The sequence below is a fragment of the Dipodomys ordii genome, unplaced genomic scaffold (genome assembly GCF_000151885.1).
Source record: "Dipodomys ordii isolate 6190 unplaced genomic scaffold, Dord_2.0 Scaffold43, whole genome shotgun sequence".
Classification (NCBI taxonomy): Eukaryota; Metazoa; Chordata; class Mammalia; order Rodentia; family Heteromyidae; genus Dipodomys; species Dipodomys ordii.
The window spans coordinates 11,924,596-11,942,561 of record NW_012267259.1 but is presented as its reverse complement, the minus strand read 5'-3'; the positions used below and the strand labels follow the sequence as shown (position 1 = coordinate 11,942,561).

Genomic DNA, 17,966 nt, shown 5'->3' with positions numbered 1-17,966 from the left:
CCAGCTTCCATTTCCAGTCAGTTCCCTTACAGAGGTTCTCGGAAGCTTTAATCACAAACAAATCAACTTTCAGTCAAATAAAACAAAGAAGATCCAGCACCATAGCCTTGTAAGTATTTAGTTAAATAAAGCCAACTCAAAGAATGTCTATGCACAATAAAAATATTTATTTCAAATCAACACACATGCATGTGCACACAATACAAAAGTCTTAAGCTGGAGAGAAAAAACTTACCCTGCTCTTGGAGACACAAAGGCTGCTGAACAAGGACCTATGCAAAATGAGTTTCTGAAGTCCTTAATTTATAGCTCTAGCTCTCTCTCCCTGCCTCTCCCTAGTCATTACAGTTTGTATTTCCAGTGAAACAACCTTTGGTTTCTCAATGATAAGTTCCCTAATAAAAATGGCATCCAAACTTTATGTCAAAACTGAGGGCTTCATTCTTTATATATTCCTTATAGCTATAAATGATATACTTGAAGTTGTCAACAAGTATGTTTTAATTACTGCTCAAATAAGTATGCACTTCAGCAGAGGGGAAACAAGTTGGAATTCCAACATCTCCAAAAAGCAATGAGAGATGCTTTTTTGGAACCTGAACATTTAAGACACCCAAATTAACCAATGTAAATACTAGAAGTAGAAGCACAAAATAAGACTATAGAAGGAATTAAAATGATGAAGTGACAAAGTATAATGAATTATGACCAGTCAGAGGGGCTGGGGCATGAGAGTAACTTCCTTCATCTCCAATGATATTGAGAATCATCCAGGGGAAAAATCCTGTTTAAGGACTCTAAACATTCACAGTGAGACCAAAGAAAAGATATTCTTAGGAGAGGATCACAAGGGCTTAATAGCTATGTGCTTATGATCATATAAAATTATGCTCATCAAAATGGAGCTCCATTTCTTATGGAAAGGTAGCATTTTTATTTTACTTTTTGTTTAGTTGAGTTTGTTTCTGTTTTTCCCCTTTTGTCCCTGTTTTTCATTTCTGTATCTTTTGTCTTGTACTTAAGTTTATCTGATTTGAAGAGGGGAAGGGGAAGCACAGAAATGAGGGGACAAAGGGAACTCATTCAACAGTGATAGTCACTAGACACTACATTAAAAATGAACTGTGCAACTTGTGGGGGAGTGATATTGGGAGGGAAAAACCTGGCAGAAAATAAAGAAAGAAGTGACACTGTTCAAAAAGAAATGTACTCAATACCTGACTTATGTTACTGTAACCCTCTGCACATCACCTTGACAATATTTTTTGGAGGGGTCTGGTCATGGGGCCTGAACTCTGGGCCTGGGTGCTGTCCCTCAGCTCTTTAGCTCAAGGCTAGAGCTCTACTACTTGAGCCACAGCCCCACTTCCGGCTTTTTTCTTTTTGCTTATGTGGTGCTGAGGAATCGAACCCAGGGCCTCAGGCATTCAAGGCAAGCGCTCTACACTGAGCCACCTTCCCAGCCCCTTTACAATATTTTTTAAATCCTTTCTAGAACAATGATTTTGCATCTTGAAAGCACATTAGAGGGAAATGATTAAAAAAAAAAACTTAGTCCCAATTCCTACTCCAGGCAAAGAGAGTCAGCATCTATGGACTAAGGACCAGATATCAGATATCTTTCCCTGAGAGACACAAGATGTGCAGTTGGGGTGGGAACCACAGGCTTTTACAATCAGATGAAGACATCAGAGAAATGCAAATTTTACCACTACTGTGCTGTGGTAGTGCTGTGACCTGACAAGCCACATTTGATAATAAATTGTATTGGGCCGTCTATTACATTGTGGTTCCAAAAGCAAATAACAAAATTTAAAATAAAAGAACTGACCTTACTAGAAAATATAACTGGAAAAGGGATTGGTCATGCAGCTTCACCAACAGCACACACACACACACACACACACACACACACATCCACATGCACATAATAGACAACACAAACCCACTCTTTCTTTTAAAAAAAAATCTGTCTAAACCAGCCTCTGTGACTCATGCCTGTAATTCTAGCTACTCAGGAGGCTGAGATCTGAGGATCGCAGTTCAAAGCCAGCCTGGGCAGGAAAGTCCCTGAGACTCTCATTTCCAATATACCACCAGAAAATCAGAAGTGGCGCTGTGGCTCAAGTGGTAGAATGCTAGCCTTGAGTTGAAGAACTAAAGGACAGCTCCCAGCCCCAGAGTTCAAGTCCCGGGACCAAAAAAAAAAAAGTCTATTTTTGTTGGTTTATATGGCTTAAAAACACTCTTGTTCTCAAGTATTTTGTCCATTAACTGAGAAATCTCTCATTTTACTTCATTCACTAAACACTGTAGAGTCTACCAGACACTGTGCCAAGCACCATTAATTTCTAAACACCCAACAACCTCCCTGATGTCAGGCAAATGACACTACCAAAGGGGCAATAAATACTTAATAGGACATTATACCTCCAAAATCCAGTCTTTCCTGCCAACCCTCCAACCATTCCTCCTGCCTCTACTAGTTCATCAAAGAAAGTGGACTAGTCTCAGCTTCAGCCTTCAACAAGGGTGTGGAGATGAGTCACTGTTGCTAAGCAGCAACTCCATGAAGGGCTCCCCTCTACTCCAGCACATCCGCCTTCCACTCACAGCCTTGGCCCCGGTATGCACCTGTCTGCACACTTGCAATTTGATTTATAGATTTTTTTAATATTTATTTTTAATACAGCTCTTTAAGAAAATTCAAAGGAGTATTTAATTACCATTATTTGCATTCTTTTTTAAATGTCACTGAAAATATGCAAACTGAGTAGGCTTTCAAAAGCATTATCAATGAGGTATTACAGAGCTGGACCTAGATGTCTGTGAAATGGATGTGCTAAGCAGAAAAGGTCCAAAGCTATGTATGACCATATAAGACCATATATATGACCATATAAGATGATGCTAAGCAAAATCAACCCCAAGACAGGGACACAAGTGGTTTTATCTTTCTTGCTGTTGTTTTTAATGTACTTATAATGTACTGTGCGATTTTTTTTTGTTTCTTTGTATGTTCCTCCCCCATGGTGTAACCCCTATTTTCACTGTATTTGAGTCCCGTGTCCTGCATCTTGTATATACATTTTTCTAATTTGGGGAGGGGAAGGGAAATAACAAAATGCTTAAATAAGGATACAGGTTGACCCATTGTAATGATGAGATGTACAAGACACTATGTTGAAAAGGAACTTCACAACTTGGTAGGGGGGGGAAGAGTTGGGGAGGTGGGAGGGAAGGGATGGTAGGGGAAAAATAAAGGAGGAGGTAGCAATGCTCGATAGGAAATGCACTCATTACCTTATTCATGTACCTGTACAATCTCTACAACAAAAAACATATAAAAACATATACGAAAAAAGAAATGGATGTGCTAGTTTTTTTTTTTTTTTTTAAGATGCAATACCCTTCAGCGGACACCGATGTTCCTTGTTTCAACATCCCTTCCAGTGTATGTTCTCTATGTTTTTCTCTGTGTCCCCACCACCACCACCCGCCTCTGTCCCATTTCAGAGCTGTTCCTCTGGCCTTGGCGTTCTTAAGTCTACCCTGGGCCTCGCTGCTCTTATGAGAGTGACTGCCCCCTCCCCTACGGTACATCCCACAAGTTTGCACTGGGAACAGCAGCTCATGTGTTGGGGTCAGGACGCAGAGTCCCACACCTATTCCTTCTTCTCCTCCTCTCACATCTTCCAAGATACTCTCCCTTCAACCAGCACTCCCCTCTGGAGTCTCCCCTTGAGCCACTCTGACCCTTCCCAATCTTCCAAGGCCCAGCCGGGGCTCTGCACCCGGCCTCGCTGCCCAGTGCGGTTCACACCATCACCATCGACATGCACCAGCTCCCCAGCAGCTCGCTCTGCTCATGACCAGGAGCCTCCTGCTGCACACCCAGAGTCACTGGTAGACGTCCTGCTTGGATTCTTACCTTCCCTAAACCTCATTTCTGCGTCTTCACAGCTCCCTGTCATTAGGCTTTTCCCTAGCCCACTAGCTCAGCAGTCTCTACTTTTTTATTATTTCAAAACTGTCATAGTAGAAGATAATTATAGTAAGGACGATAGTCCCTGTGCTGATGTGTGAAGGAAGGCAAATGCTCAGCCCCAAGGAGGCTGGCTGACAGGTCCCCGGTCCCCTTCCACAACTCCGCCTTCCACCACCGCCGCTGATAAGATATCCTCTTAGGATCTAGATCCGGGATCTTTAGAATGAGTATATTAATTGATTATTAATTAATTGATCAGTAATTATTATATATTAACTAGTGGGGGAAATCTTTTTTTTACATGTTTGCAAGAAACATTCTGTACACCTCTTTGAAGACAGTGCATGGTGGAAATGGAGAGCAGATAAATCTGTCTGCAATGACTAGTACATGTCTAGGACAAGCAGAGGAGGTCAAAGGCTATGTACCTATGACCACATGAGATAATGTTAAGCAAAATGTACCCCAAGACAGGGATACAGTGTTTTTTCTTTCTTGCTAGTGTTTTAAATGTACTTACAATGCACTATGTGATTCTTTTCTTTCTTTTGAATGTTTTCTCCCACCGTATAACCCCTGTTCTCACTGGGTTTGATGTCGCTGTTCTGCATCTTGTATATCCATTTTTGTAATTTGAGGAGGGGAAGGGATATTGGGGAAGGCTTGAATGGGGATGCAGGCTGATGGCTGACCCATTGTGACAATGATATGCACAGGACACTATGCTGAAAACACACTTTACAATGTTAGGGTGGGGGGTGGGAGGATTTGGGGAAGTGGGGAGGGAAGTGATGGTAGGGGAAAAACAAAGGAGGAGGTAACAATGCTTGTTATGAAATGTACTCATTGTCCTACTCATGTAAGTGTAACCCCTCTGTACAACATTTTTATAATAAATATATATATATCTTAAAAAACAGGAAAGTAAAATGAGACAGGACTAAGAATTTCTAGACAACAAGATTGTATGCATATAATTTTAATTACATATGTAATGTTGATTATGATTTTAAGTCTTATTCTAATGTTTTACTTGAAATAATTTAAGGCCAATACACTGAACTAAAAAGAACTGTCATCCTGTATACTACTTGTACAAGGACATTATTTTCACACATAAAAATACCCTATGTATACTACCACTGCTTCCATTGAAAACCCAACAAGGGAGCCTAGCAAGTATAATAAGGTAATTAATTGATTATCATAAAGATAAAATTATTCAAAAGTAAAAAACGTAATTATCATTCACAAAGATATTGAGGTATATATTCTAACTAAAAAGTAAACAAGATTTTTAATGCAAAGCCAATATAGAAAACTAAAATATTTTTAATATACTGGCAAAATATATTCAATTTTTTTGTCTTTTTTTTTCTTTTTTGGTACTGGGGATCGAACCCAGGACGTTGCACTTGCTAGGCAAGCGCTTTGCCACTGAGCTACATCCCAGCCCTATATTCAATTTTTTTAAATATACAATTTAAAAGAATATCAAAAAGCTATGTACACAAAGTGCCAGTGGCTCATGCCTGTAATCCTAGCTATTCAAAGGCTAAGATCTAAAGATCATGATTCAAAGCCAGCCCAGGCAAAAATGTCTGTGAGACTTTCATCTAATTAACAAACAACAACAAAAACTGGAAGTGGAGCTGTGGCTCAAGTGATAGGGTACTAGCCTTGAGTGAAAAATCTAAGGGACAACACCCAGGCTCTGAGTTCAAGCCATAGAGTTGAGGAAATCTATTCAAATCCTTTAAAGTAGCTTCTGTCTACCTACTTAGGAAGCAGAGATGGGATCGTGACTCATGACCGGCCTGAATAAGAACTAGTGAGACCCTATCTCGAAGAACAAACCAGTGAGTTAGTACACATCATCCTACCCATCATCCAAGCTACTGTGGAAAACATAAATAGGATGACCACAGTTCAGGCTGGTCCCTTATCTTAAAAGCAAAAAGGACTGGAGGCATGGTCCCAGTGAATGAACACCTCTCTAGCAAGCATGAGATCCTGAATCCAGAACCCCTGTATCAGAATCAACACCCTAGGATTGTTTTCAAAATTGTGGCCAGTGATTCCAAATTTATAAGACATATAAAATGCCCAAGAGTATAACTAACATAACTCTGGAAGAACAGCCAAAACCTGTTTACCAGATAGTAAAGCTTATTATTAAATAATTAACTCAGTCTGGTTTGGGCAAAGGATAGGCCAGCCAATTATTGGTGAGAAAATAAATTAACACCACTATGGAAAGTAGTATGGAGGTGCTACAAACAACTAAGAACAAAACTACCATATGATCCAGTGATACCAACTTTAGCATATATACAAAGGAATGAAAGTCAGGATACAATCAAGACACCTGCACACTCATGCTATAGTCAAGCTATAGAAGCAACCTAGATGCTTTACTGATTAATGGTCAAAGAAAAGGTAGATAGAAAGATAGATAGATAGATAGATAGGTAGATAGGTAGATAGATAGACAGACAGACAGACAGACAGACAGACAGACAGACAGACAGACAAACAGACAGATAGATAGATAGATAGATAGATAGATAGATAGATAGATAGATAGATAGATAGATAGATAGATAGATAGATAGATAGATAGATAGATAGGAATATTATTCAGCCATAAAGAAGAATTAAATTACATCATTTGCAGAAAGATGTATAGAACTAACGTGCATCATGTTAAGGGATGTAAGTCAGGTTCAGAAAGTCACATGCTTCTCTCATATGTGGAATCCAGACCTAAAATATATAGATAGATACATGCATGCATACATAGAGGAAGAAGATGACTGTAATTAGAGACTACCTGAGAATGAGAAGGAGCAGGACATGCAAGGCGTGTAAATAATATGAATATCAATGGCATGGAGGTATGAAAGATGGCAAAAGGAATCTCACTGAAAGCTGACATGATGGGGAGTCGGGGACAGGGGGGGAGAGCCGCAGAGGGGATGCGTCTGATTAAACTATCCCATAGGCACTAGTGAAATGCCACAGCGAAAGCCCTCTGGGCAATTAATATACACTAAAAAATGAGTGACAGGAAGGCAAAAGAGGTCCTCTTGGGAGGAGAGAACTGGTGGGAGGAGATAGGAGAGACGGGGCCTAAGTGCTTTATATACATGAATGAAAACAGAACAGCAAAGCCTATTGCATTGTCCAAACACAGGGAGAGAGGGAGGAGGAAAATGATAGAGGGGAGAATTTGATCCAAATTGTATGTTAATAAAAATGTTTTTAAAGGTTTGGATTTTGGCAATCATTCATTTCTCAACAAATAATTTTCTGAGCATCTACTGTACATCAGATTCTGGCTTAAGTACTGAAGTTCAGAATGTGATGGAAAAGGTCCTTTTCTAATTAAATTCACATTGTATTAAGAAGAGGCATGTGACAACTAAACAAATGAGTCACGAGACAGTCTCAAAGAAAGGGCTATCAATTAAAGAAAGCCTTGTATTTGTAAATGGTTCTTGTCGCTACAGAACATAACTTTTTGTAGAGGATACTTATCTAGCTTTTGGGAGTTCTTTTGATGACATTTTAGCTTATTCATGTGGACTTTCTAAAAGCTAGGCATTATGTTTGTAAACAATGGGGGGGGTTGTTTTATTTTTGTTTTTTTCCAGTCCTGGGGCTTGACTCAGTCTCTGAATTTCTTTTGCTCAAGGCTAGCACTCTACCACTTGAGCCACAGAGCCACTTCGGCTTTTTCTGTTTATGTGGTACTGAGGAATCAAACCCACAACTTCATGTTTAGTAGGCAAGCATTCTACCACTAAGCCGCATTCTCTTTACCAATACTAATTCCTATGACCTTACTGCCCTATAGTTTATACAGACCAATTAATTTTGTATCTCTTTGAACAGAGTGATCAAGAAACATAGCAGTAAGGTACCATCTGTTTTTGTTTGCTTGTTTGCTTTGCTTGCTTATTGGTTTGCTTTGCTTGACGGTCTGCTTGCTTGTTTGCTTGCTTGCCGGAGCATAGGGCTGACATTGGAACCCAGGGCCTCATACATGATAGGTAGGCAAGCACTCAATGAGTGAACTTAACCAACCTCCAAGTGCCTTATTTTTAATTTGCACACAACTATATCAACAGAAGAGGGCAGTCTTGAATCAAGAAAGCAGAAGGAGGTGCCCAATCACCTTCAAAAGATTGCAAGTCACTTTTAGTAAGATTATTCCACACATTTTTGTATGCATGGAAAAAGGTGACCTGAAAATATGAAACTTTGCTATAAGAAGAAAATAGTGCTACTTGAGCCACAGCGCCAGCGCCCAGGCCCAGAGTTTAGGCCCTGCAACCAGCTAAATAAATAAATAAAAAAAATAAAAGGTGAAATGAACAGGTATGATTAGTTTTTTTAACTTAATTTAAATAAATTTGAGGCCTTTGTCTATATGGATTTTGGTTTTGTCTATACCTCTATGACTGTTTATAAAATGTTCTATTCAAATCTAAAAAAGAAAAAGAAAAAATAGTGCAATCAAAAATTTCAACTGCTGAAAATCCTGTCCAATAAATCAACGATGAGGGGAAAGGCGGCAACACAACACTGTCTTATGGAGAAGACATTATTTGAAAAGTAATTGTGAACATGAAGAATGTTCTAAACATACTTGCAGAATAGATATGAATAACAATAAAAACAAAGCTATGTAATTATATTTGTCTCGATTCAAGAAAGAAAAATTACAGAAATGACAAACATCATCACAGAAATAATATGAAATAACAACTTGTCTGCAAGATAAAGTCCAAGAGTTGACAGAGAGGAGATACAGAAATAACTCAGAGAATGGAACCAAAATGAAGGAAAGTGTTTTTTGAAAGATCAAGTAGAAAGGACGGAAACTGAGACCAAACATAAAGCTAAAAGACATGTTATTGGTCTCTGAAATACAAATACAAAACAAAAATACTTAAGTTTACCTTCAAGAAGTCATTTCAAAATGAAATGAATGAATCGGGTTTAAACATCTATATCCATATAATACTGAAGATATATACTTTCTCTCCCCATGTATATATACATATGTGTGTATGTACATGTGTGTATATAATATATATATATATATATATATATATACACACCTGGGAAAATGTACCTAGGCAAATTGATCCTACATAATGAAGTCTAAGACAGTAAATCTTCAACATATACTAAGAAAGAGAGAGAAAAGGAAGAGGAGAAGAATAAGAAAGAGATCAAGTCATTCATTATAAAGTATATGAGATTGACATTTGAATTCTTGTGAACAACATACAAACCAGTAGAACAATATTTAACAAAATTCACAGTCAAAACCAAGGTTTTCATATTACAACAAGTTGAACACTATGAAAACCTAGGTAAAAAGCCAAGGCACTAGTGGCTCACACTTGTAACCCTGGCTGCTCAGGAGGCTGAGATAAGAGGATTGTGGTTCAAAGTCTGCTTGGGCAGGAAAGTCTGAGACTCTTATTTCCAATTTACTGCCAGAAAAGCTGGAAGTGAATATGGGTCCAAGTGGTAGAGTGCCATCTTCAAGAAAGAAAAAGAAAAAAAACGGTAAGGGACAGAACCAAGGCCCTTAGTTCTAGCTCCAGGACAAGCTAAAAAGAAACAAAAACCTAAGAAAGGAAACATGTAGTGTGAAGTCATCATATTCATGGGATGATGTAAAAGGAAGGGCTACAAAAAAAATCAAACTTTCCCAAACAGTATGAGGAAAAACAATAAAATAGTAAGACAAAATGTTTCTCATGTTCATATACAGTGACAACAGGAGAGTTAACCACTATAAGCACCTACACCCAAAAAATAGGTATCAAATAAATAGATATCTGAAAATACATCTCAAATAAAGTTCCCAGAAAAGCAGCAATAAACGAAAGCCAAAATTAGCAGATTCATGTTTGCAGATACCTAACCTGAACAATTCCGCCACAAATCTCCCAGATCTCATGAATACCTTTGTCCAGTCATGCAGTTGGATATATTAAAAGGAACATTGGATTTCTTATATGGTCAGCTATGTTGAGTACTTTGGGTATGTACTTCTTGGTCATTTGAACTTCCTTCAATTGTATATTCAGTTCATTGTCTCAATTATGAATTGAATTGTTCATTCTTTGGGAGTTTGGGTTTTGTATATTTTGATTATCCATTGTCAGATGTATACCTGGAAAAATTTTTCTCCATTCTATCTCTTCCGCTTCATAACTATTTCCTTTGTTGTACAGAAGGTTTTTAGTTAATGCCACCCCACTTGCCAATCCTCAGTATTTGCTGAGCGATGGGAGTTCCATTCGGGGAGACAGTTTCAATCAGCAGAGCCACTTTCATCATATTAATTTGTAAGTCCATGAGCATGGAATGGCTGTCTATCTCCTGGTATCTTTTTCAATTTCTTCTTCAAGGATTTATAGTTTTCACTGAATCGACCAAATGGATTTAACTCACATACAGAATATTTCGCCCAACAGCCAAAGAATACATATTTTTCTCAGAAGCCCACAGAATTTTTATTACAGTAGATTGTGTTATAGGTCAGAAAGCAATTCTTAACAAGAAAATGGAATTCACTTATTTTATTTTATCAGACCACCAGATGAAATAAAGGTAAAATAATAAGAGAAAATACAGAAAATATTCAAAATCAGGAGACTGAGAAATTCACTTCTGAATAATCAGTGGGTCATCCAAGAACTAAAAGAAGTAGCCAAAATTCCTAGAATCAAATAAAAAATGGAAATTGAAACTTAGAAGAATTTGGGGAACACTGCAAAGCAATGATAAGAGGAGAGTTTATAGCTGTGAGTGTCTAGGTTAAAAAAATCAGAGGTCAAAAATAAGTAACCTCAAGCTTTAGAAGCCAAACCTAAAAGCCATAGATGGAAAGAAATAATAAAGATCAAGACAACAATACAAAGAATAAGTGAAGCAAAGTGTTAATTATTTGGAAAAGATAAATAACATGGAAAAGCCTTTAGCTCTGTTGAGGCTGATCTTCTGTGTGGTCATTTTCTTCAAGCATTTTGCAGGTCTAGATTAGAGGCCTAGCTTTACATCTGAGAATTTTCATTAGAATGTCAATGAAATTCAGATTTGTAATATACCACAGCCTGCTTTGGCAAGTTAGGACAGGGAAGGGCTGGAGATGTGTACTTAGTGGCTTAGAAACCTTTTATGTATTTGAAACACAGACTCTCCGATGTCAGAAAATGATGGGAAAGTTCCTGCTCCAGGGGAGAACTCTTAATCTTTAACTTCATTGACAAAGATCCATACCTCTGACATGGTTGGCTGGTCACAAGCAACATACCTGGCAGTTACAGTGTTAAGTCAAGATGGAAAAAATTCCAGGAAATATCAGTATACAATTGCAACTGGTTGCAAGATGGAACACTTGGGTGGAGAGAAAAAAAACTGCTTTTTCTCATATACGGGAACCCAAAACCATGAGCTTTATCCTAGACAAGTTTTGGGCTCTCAAAATTCACATCTGTAGAATAAACAAATGAAAACAAATGACTCCTTGTAGTCTTTAATTCTACTTGGAAAGATTCAAAAGTAGTGGTTATATATCAACCTAGCTCTCAGAGCGACTGAGAGAATTAAATGGGTTAATGAACGTGAAAGTTCAACCAATGCTGCCACATAATAAGCGCAATAAGGATGAACTGTTATTAAGATTCCAGTTCAGATAATTCACAGTTGCAGTCTCATGCTTAAGAACAAAATTCACCTCATGCAAGTCTAACATTATAATGAAAAGAGCCATAAATGTCAACAGCTCTTACATGCAGTGAAAATTCCAAATAAGGAGTGTCTCTTCTTCTTTTGATTGTGAACTAAGCACATATTTTATTGAAGGAGTTTCTTTGCTGAATTTTGCTGTCTTTGCATTTAATTTTCTCAAAACAAGATGCATTGAATTGTAATTTTTGTGATGTTTGCAGCAGTGCCAGTTGCTAGAGATTCAACATATCTACCTATGCATAGGAATGTATTTGAAAATAATTTTCTGTTGTATTTGCACAAGAAAACTGACTTAAGAGTATAAGATTCTTTAATTGTATACATTCCCTTCAAACCTATACACTAGTCTTCTTTATTTCAGAAACTGAACATAAATGTTTAAGGTCAAATTATTTTATCCTTTAAACATAAGTTGTTTTCTTGACAGCTGGGATTCTGTTAGGATTATTTTTCCAAACTTTGTTTATCAAGTTCGTGTCATAGCCATTTTCTTTGTTTATTATTCATTTAATAGTATTGTTATTAATGTGTTAATATTTGTATTATTATTTGATTTTTTTCATGGAACTCAGTAAGTGTATCAAGCAACTTGTTCAAGTTAAGCTTTTCTTCCACTATATTTTGATTATTGATTCTATACCAATTTATCTATGTTCTTCCTCAGGAGCAACAGAACACTTGGAATTAATTCCTATGTTCTCTTTGTATCTACCAACTTTTTTTTACTATTTCCTGTGTATATGAATAAAAAATAGGCCTTATCACTAATTAAATTTCCAGTATGCCAGTTATCTACTTGCTACCTTTAAAGTCTATCTAAATCACTTGGTTGCATTTTTATTTCGTAGCTGTCTTCTTGTATCTCTGCACATTTTATCTTCAGAGTTCTGCTCTAATTCCACAGATATCATGTCAACATAAGTCTTACTAAGCATAACAATTTTTTTCTAAAATTTTCTTCCACTCCCTGCCTTGAATCATTTTATGATGTTTCTCTTTTGTGTCTAGAGTAGAATGTGTCTTTCTTAAGCACTGTTTTTCTTCATAACCTACATTTCCCCTCTTTTCTCCTTGAACAGGAGATGATCTATTCTGAGCCTGCGTGTGCTGAGGACGGCTGTGTGGATTTCTTCTCCCCTCCCCCCCCATTCTGCATCTCATGGCTGTGCAAGCCTCTCAGCGTCCTCGGCTAAGACACTGAGGAATGTCCCAGGGAATGTTATTAAAATGGAAACTTAATATAATCAAATATGGAATCTTATAAATTAAGTCTCCAGACTGAGCATTTCAGTAAGAGATATAAATATTTGATTTTTTTAGTATTTTTATTGAATACAAAGAAAAAATGATTTGGATTATTTTGATTAAGAAGAAAAGGATGACAAAATGGATTGGGGGGAATAAGACAATAACATGAGCCGTGGGGATAAAGACTATATTTGGAGATGTCATTCAGCTACAGAGCACCCTGCAGGTCCAGTTGGACCTCTGTCTTGGGTTATTGATACTGTGATCTTTTTAATACCATGCATGCCACAGAAGTAAACAGTAATTAGGGATGAAGCAACATGTTCTGACTTGCCGCAGATAAGGGCAAAACAGGAGAGGAGAGGGAGGGGAAATATGAATTAGACAATATGTGAAATTATAAGAAAGTTTTAGGTAGAAATAAAATTGAACACACACACACACACACAATTCTGTAAATTAGCAGCTATAAGAGATCCTGTTAGCTTCTATACAGCCATGGTTCCCTTGACAGAATATTTATAGTCAGCAGAAAGGGAGCCATTGCTTTTGAATCCAAATTACCTCATTTATTCTACCTGCTAACATTGCTGGGATAAAGGGAATTTTGAACTGAAAGACCCAGGAGTTCATTCTCTGCCAGTCTTCAGGATCGGTGGGTTTTCTAGCAATTGCAGCCGGGTCCTCATACTGCCTCTGGCAGTCATACTGGAAGGTAAACCTTGCCAGGGCCAGAAAACGAGGGTCCAAATTTCCTTTTCCCCCAAAACTGCCAAATAATCCCATTGTTTTATTCCATAAAAGAGATTAGTCCATGAGAAGGCTGTGATCTCCATTCCCATCTGTGGGACTGAAATGTGTCTCTCACAGCGGAACGAAGCCACTAGGGATGGTAAAGAGCCCACCATTGGGTCATATAGTTAACTATTGACCTGGCTACCTGAGAGGTGGAGACAGGAGGAATACAGTTGGAGGCCAGCCCCAGAAAAGTTGCTTGAAACCTTACCTGAAAAACAAACTAAATTCAAAAGCCCTAGGAGTGTAGCTCAAGTGGTAGAGTTCTAGACCCTAAGATGCAAGTGAAAACCCTCAATTCAATCCCCAATATTGCTAAAGAAGAAAAGGGGAATGTTGACCCTATTGAGTCCCGCAAAACTTGCTGCAGCCTCCCTGAACCAGCGCAGTGGCTGCTGGGAGGATTGTCTTCAGGAAAGGCAGCGAAACGGGACCACAACCAAGATCAGAAATGCACCTTGGCAAAAAAGTAACTGACCAATTCCTTGAGTTAGATGGGCCGGGCAATCATCATTCCAAATCATTTAGCGGGGGCTCAGAGGAGGAACTTAGATGGTTGAATCAGAGACAAAGCCGGAGGACCAAGCATCTGAATACAGCAGGGGTCAGGCGTTCAGTGGTGTGGAGTTGATGGAAGCAGCCACCTTGGAAAGGGTTTGCACATGCGCCGTGTCCATGAGAGGAACTCTCACAGTGTGTCCAGGCATAAGGCCTCTTGGAGAATGGCAAAGGGGTCCAGAGAGAGTGAGGAATGCGGAGCCGCCTTCCACCCTGGTGGACATGCTGGGTTTTTAGGAACACCTAGCCACAGATGGAAACTCTCTGGGGAAGGGAGTGAAAAGACAGAGGGAAATGTTACCTAATGATGTCTTACAGTAATGATGCAACATGGAAAACTGAGAGACACCTTTCTTGGAAAATCCACTTGTCACCTTGCGGGCTCAATGTCCAATTGGTAATACAAATGACAGTTCACTGTTGTACTCAAAATGAATGCTGCTTGGGGGAAATCATACCTCCTTGAATAAGTCTTAATACTTCCACACCCCCTGCCATCTCCCACATCTGTGCGGCAGAAGATGTAAGGGGAAGAAGCCGGCCCCTTACCCAAGGTGGGCCATGATTATCACTGCCCAGCAACACAGCGGGGTTTCCCAAACACATTCCAGTCAAACACTATCTCTTGCCATAGGTGTTAAAGTGATTTCTGAGTTTGCCATCCCAGAGAGGCAGGCTAATAAACTTTAAGGATTTCTTCCAAAGAAAGTAGATCAACAAAACCAATACCAGTCTAAATATCAACTGATTTTCAAGTCACCCAGGATGAACAACAAAATGCATTTGATTTGTTTTGGTGGTACTGTGGTTTGAACTTAAGGCTTCACCCTTGGAGAGCAAGTCTACCACTTGGAAAAGACCTCAGCCCCTTTGTCTTTACTGAAATTTCAGATAAAGTACCTTTTTGCCTACGGCTGGCCTTAGATCATGATCTTCCTACCTGTATCTCCCACACAGCTGGGGTGACAGGCATAAGCCACCATACCCATGCATTGGTTAAGATATTCAGCAGAGAGAATCTCACTAAGTTTTTGCCTAGCTTAACCTTGACTCTCAACTCTCCAAAGTAGCTGGGACTATGGATATAAACCATCACATCCAGCCCCCACAGGCTGACATTATATTTTTGACAGCTGAAGGTCGTAAAGGTTAGAAAGGAGATAAAGGGTGCGTCAATACCAACAGACGAGAATCAGTTTCAGGGTGACAGGAGGATCAAGAGAAACTAAGGGTGATAACTGTAGAAAGGGATCATAAAGTGAAGAGAGAATTGGATCATCTTTAGATATTATCAGAAACACAAGGAACCATGATTGATGCTAGGGGAAGACTACATTGTGTTTTCCTCTTGTACCCAAGTACTAGATATTGTGTCCCTTTCAAGGAGAGCAAACCCTGCCATAGAAAAGAATTGTATGGGTTTCGTTGTGTTTGATAAAAAAGAGAAAAGGATGGTTGGCATTGAACTCCACCCAAGATGGCCGTGATCTTTCCATGCCAACAGCCCCACTGGCTGCAGTTGCCTGTGTACCAATTTCATCCACCTCCACAAAGGTCTTGTGGATCACTTTGGACAGGTACAGCTTAGGACTTGGAGAGATTCCAGTGAGATCAGCCTTTGTCTCATCAAAGATATCTGTAATGCCCATGTTGTACAGAGTAGAATTGAGGTCATAGGTATTTTCCATGGTGAACTGGGGGAAGGAGACAGACACTGCTTCTTCTGACATGTTTTCTGGGCTGCTCCAGGTTACTATTTTTTCATAGCTTATGTGCTTTTCAAGCTACAAGAGGAAGAATATAATAGGTAGAGTTAGGTCACAATCCTACAAAGAATGGCTCAATTATTTCAAAGTACCTAAATTCATTTTAGCAGTTATTTAAATACAGCCACTCAACTCTTGTGAACAACTAACTCAGAGTTTAACAAAATGAATAACCCCTGTTTTCACTGTATTTGATGTTGGTATAATTTGGGGAGGAGAAGGGGAAAAAAACAAATTGTTTAAATAGGGATACTGGAGGACCCATTGCCACAATAAAATGTACAAGATGCTATGTTGAAAAACAAACTTTACAACTTTGGGGGGGGGCAAGGATGGTAAGGGGAAACAAAGGAGGAGGCAACAATGCTTGATAAGAAATGTACTCATTACTTTGCTCGTGCAATTGTAACCCCTTTGTACAGTATTTTCACAATTTAAAAAACATTAATAATAATAATAATAAATAAATACCAAGAAGCTGAAATGTGTGTTGTCAGAAGGGAAGAGGTCATGGAAGGGGAGGGGGAAATGGATGGAGAGAGGAAGGGTGGGTGATATTATGAATGTACATAGCATCCATCAATGAACATATGTAAAAACGGAGCCAGGTAACTTGAGGGGATGGATAGGGCTGGGGATATGGTGGAGAATGATGAAAGAGGTGACACCAATCAAGAAGAATAGCACTTATAAATTAACATGTTGCATTGAAACCACTGTGTATAATTACTTAAATTTTAAAGATAATTTTAATTAAAAATATAAAGAAAAAGAATACAACCTTCTAGGTCTTTCTATAAGTTCTTAAATAGTCTGGATTCATTTAAAATTCCTGTAAGAGCTTTAAAAACACTAAACCCTCAAAGAATCAGCAACTCAATTAACAAATGAGCTAATAAGTTAAATAGATACTTCTCAGAAGAAGTAAAAATGTCCAGCAAACACATGAAGAAATGTTCAACATCTCTGGCCATAAAGGAAATGCAAATTGCCCCAATTAGGATGGCCATCATCAAGAATACAAACAGTAACTGATGCTGGCATGGACACGGGCAAAAGGGAATTCTATTACACTGTTGATGGGAATATAAGCTTGTTCAACCACTCTATAAAGCAGTGTGAAGGTTCTTCAAAAAAAAAGCTAAACGTGGAACCACTATGATCCAGTAATTCCACTCCTGGACATTTATCCAAAGATCATAAACTAGGATTATAGTAAAGCCACCAGCACAACCATGTTCATTGCAGCACTATTCAACATAGCCATGGTATGGAATCAGCTCAGATGCCCCTCAATGGACGAATGGATCAAGAAAATGTGATATATATATATATACATATATATATATATACATAAAGAGAGACATTTTTTGATATTGTACCATTTGCAAAGAAGTGGAGGGATCCAGAAAAATTTATGTTAAGTGAAGTCAGGCCCAAAGAGACAGGTTGCATGGTGTCACAGATAGCTGGAAGCTAGAATTGGCTTATAAATGTATAAGTAAATACCTTGGGTGGTGTACATAAATGTATTAATTGGAATACAGTAGATTTAGGGGAGAATTCAAACACTATAATTTCCTAGAAAAGCAGAATCATGGTTCAACAAAATGAACACCAGGAAACTAGTAACTTGAAAGGGCTGGAGAGAGTAAAACAAAGGGGGTAGACAAATCAAGGGGAGAAGGATGGTGTGCTCAAAACTTCCATATATATGGGTTGGGAATGTGGCTTAGTGGTAGAGTGCTTACCTGGCATGAAGCCCTGGGTTCAAGTCCTCAGTACCATATAAGCAGAAAAAAACAGAAGTGGTGCTGTGGCTCAAGTGGTAG

General features: G+C 38.5%; 2 protein-coding genes across 2 annotated transcripts in view; both read right to left on the bottom strand.

Moving 5' to 3' along the window:
- Serpinb13 (serpin peptidase inhibitor, clade B (ovalbumin), member 13) overlaps positions 1 to 13,801 on the bottom strand; it is a 24,464-nt gene extending 10,663 nt beyond the window's left edge. The window contains exon 1 of the mRNA XM_013018898.1: positions 13,594 to 13,801. Coding sequence (XP_012874352.1) covers positions 13,594 to 13,801 — 208 coding nt within the window. The remainder of the gene's footprint in view (positions 1 to 13,593) is intronic.
- The window catches only part of Serpinb12 (serpin peptidase inhibitor, clade B (ovalbumin), member 12), a 17,414-nt gene continuing 12,578 nt past the window's right edge, over positions 13,131 to 17,966 (bottom strand). Inside the window, exon 8 of the mRNA XM_013018916.1 lies at positions 13,131 to 16,152. Within this exon, the coding sequence (XP_012874370.1) occupies positions 15,748 to 16,152 (405 nt within the window). The 3' untranslated portion in view covers positions 13,131 to 15,747. The remainder of the gene's footprint in view (positions 16,153 to 17,966) is intronic.